The following is a 3,093-nucleotide window of genomic DNA, read 5'->3' as shown; positions in this document are numbered from 1 at the left end:
TTTTGCTGGAAGATGAGATGAAAGCTGCAAAAGACAAACTTTCAGCAGCTGGACTAAACCGACTACATTAAAGGGTACAATGTTGGAGCACAGACTTCTTTCCAGGGGGCCAAAACGCTGCATCCCCCACGGGGCACTGCCCAGCTCTTCTTTAACATGCAGGATATGAAAGGGAAAACAGAGGATGTCCCTTTACTTCTCTCTAGTGGAAAGATCCTGTTGTCTCGCTCTGCCTCTAGAAACGTAATTTTAGCAAGATTCCTGTAAATGGAGCCCAGAGAAACTGGGTGGCTGCTGGAGGCATTTTTAAAAGATCTCTATTAGTCTGTAGGTTTTTTATATTCGACCTACTGTGCATGTCTGTGTCTCTGGGGGGTCAGCTATCCCTGCTTCTCAGGCCTCACTAGCCTGCTTAGAAATTCCTTCCCCTTTTTGTACCAGTCCCTGCTTTGCTCTGTGTCACTTTGTCTCTGGCGCAGTAATAGGTGGCCGTGTCTGCAGCTGCCATGGAGCGGAGCTGCAGGGAGAACTGGTTCTTGGAGGAGTCGGCGGTGATGGTGATTCGGCTTTGGAGGGAAGGCTCGTAGTTGGTGCTTCCAGTATATATGTATCCCATCCACCCCAGCCCTTTCCCGGGGGGCTGCCGGATCCAGTTCCAAGCGTAGCTGCTGTCAGAGATGGAGACACCCGAGACAGCACAGGTGAGTGTGAGGGTCTCTCCGGGCTTCACGACTCCTGGGCCAGACTGGACCAGCTGCACCTGAGTGAGGACACCTAGAAAAGGGAAAACAAAGCAAGGAATGAATTAGGCACTGAACGAATTTGTGGTTCTGTCCCTAATTCCCCCACTGTCTCTGGACACTTACATGTGGGGGCAGATATCAGGGAAAGGAAAAGGAACAGAGTTTTCATTCTTGTTTCCATGCAATGAGGGAAACTCCCCAGCAGGTGAGACAAGGCAGTTCTGCGTGTGGGGAGAGACTGAGGGCCGTAGAACCTGGGGTTTGTATTTAAACAGGAACCCTCCAGCAAGGGATTTGCATGTGGGTTTCACCCAGTGGGTATAAAGTGCCAGGCAGATGTCTAGGTAGGGAGTATTGTCTGGTGGAGTGGCCAGAAGCACATCTTCATTAAGTCTTGGCTGAGATGGAGGGGTCACTGAACTTTATGAAAGGCTTTCCACTGAGTTTCATGTGTCTTACAAGAGGGTCAATGAATCCAACCATCCACGACTGGCTACTGAGAAATGTAGTGGGAATATGTGAGCAATATAAAGAGTGCACATAAGCAGAAACTCATTTTGTTTTTGTGACACTCCCCCTCACCCCGCCCCCCCCCCCCGGTTTTGTTTCACAGGGTCAGCGGGAACAGGTCAGAGAAGCCCAGAAACTCATTACCACTATTTTGTAAAGTGTCCAGTCTGGCTTGGTAGGAGTGAATTTCGGACATCCTTGTGAAAGGACCGGAAAGAACCAGGGACAATCAATCTTCTGGATCGTAAACTCTGCCCTGTCCCTCGGACACCAAATACCATGATGATAAATCAGAGAAAGTGCTTGCTAACGACTCATTGGAGAAGGGGCATAAACTGCTGTGGTACAAGGCACCCTCCTACTTCTACCACTACATCCACCCAATGGGTTGTCCTGGTATAGCTCCATGGGTAACACATGATGGGTAATTACACTCCTAACCCTAGTAATTATAGAGGTACAAAAGTGGCGTGTAGACCAGATCTCAATGCTAGTTTGAAACCACTTCCTCTTTTTGCACCGGCCTTGCTTTGCACTGTGTCTCTTCAGCACAGTAATACATGGCTGTGTCTGCAGCTGTCAGGGAACGGAGCTGCATGGAAATCTGGTTCTTGGAGGAATCTGCAGCAATGGTGATTCGGCCCTGCAGAGATGTGGCGGAGCCTGTACCCGCGCTGCTAAAAACATACATAGAAGTGGTTTCATATACATATCCCATCCACTGCAGCCCTCTCCCAAGCGGCTTCCGGAACCAGTGCCAGCCGGAACTGCTGTCGGCGAGGTATGCACCCGAGACAGCACAGGTCAGCGTGAGGGTTTCTCCGGCCTTCACCACCACAGGGCCGGACTGGAGCAGCTGCACTTGCGAGAGGACACCTGAGAAAAGGAAAATGGAGTGAGGAATGAATTAGCCACTGAATGGAGTGTGAGTGTGTTTCCCTAATTCCCCCAGGGTCCCACAGACACTTCCAGCTGAGGTCAGAGAACAGGGGGAGGAAAAGCAGGAGCAATTTCATTCTCGTTTTCATGTACCGAGGAACAGTAGCCAAAGGAGGGCCATAAACAGGAATATTCCTTAGTCTGTTTATGCCTTGAGCCGGTACAGGGGAGGGGAACTCTCCAAAAGATAGGAACTGCCAGTTGTGTGTCGGGGGTGGGACTGAGGGTCCCAGGATCAGGGGCTTGTGTTTAAAGAGACATCCCTGGGGCAGGGATTTGCATGTGGTTTGGCTCAGAGGGGTGAAGCTGACAGACCTGTATCTTAGCAGTTCTGTTTGGTGGCTCAAGTCTCTGTCACACCCTCCTCATGCCTTGTGGCTGGTCAAGTCCTTGGGAGCCGCTCAGGAGAAATCAAAGGGTTTTCCAAGCCCTTTTTTTGGGGCAGGGGGTCCCACCAGTTCTGCAGCAGTTGCAGTGCACAGTTAAGAAGGGTCAAGTCCAAAAGCGATGTCACGAGAAGTGAGACTGTCCTGGGAGCCTCTGACAGGGAAGGAGCCAGAGCTGCGGGGAGAGAGAGGCTGGTCTGAGGCAGCCGAGACCGAGAAACTGCGTTAGCGAAAAGGGAGGGAACTGGGCATCCTCTGGGTTTTGTGATAACGGGCTGTGCCATCAGGGACCTGATGGGAGGGAAAGTGTCATGTTATTAGGTGCTTTTCGTACAGAACAGCTGTGTGTGTGTGTGTGTGTGTGTGTGTGTGTGTGTGTGTGTAAGGACTGCTGCTCTCTAGTGGAGAGAATGGGACTTGCTCTGTGTGTGTGTGTTAAGGACTGCTGCCCCCTGGTGGAGATAGTGTGTGTGTGTGTGTGTGTGTGTGTGTGTGTGTGTGTGTGTGTGTAAGCT

At 51.1% G+C, this 3,093-nt stretch overlaps 1 gene segment (V, D, J or C); it reads right to left on the bottom strand.

The window, feature by feature from the left end:
- Positions 1-412: 412 nt before the first annotated feature.
- Positions 413-1,449, bottom strand: LOC137143395 (immunoglobulin heavy variable 4-61-like). The segment is given in 2 exon segments: positions 413-774; positions 1,398-1,449. Coding segments are annotated over 2 exon segments (414 nt in total).
- Positions 1,450-3,093: the final 1,644 nt, after the last annotated feature.

This window comes from Emydura macquarii, unplaced genomic scaffold (assembly GCF_026122565.2).
Source record: "Emydura macquarii macquarii isolate MOO-44397 ecotype Brisbane River unplaced genomic scaffold, CSIRO-AGI_Emac_v2 contig_3322, whole genome shotgun sequence".
NCBI lineage: Eukaryota > Metazoa > Chordata > Testudines > Chelidae > Emydura > Emydura macquarii.
Note: the sequence above shows the minus strand (reverse complement) of the source record. Positions and strands in the feature narration are given on the sequence as shown.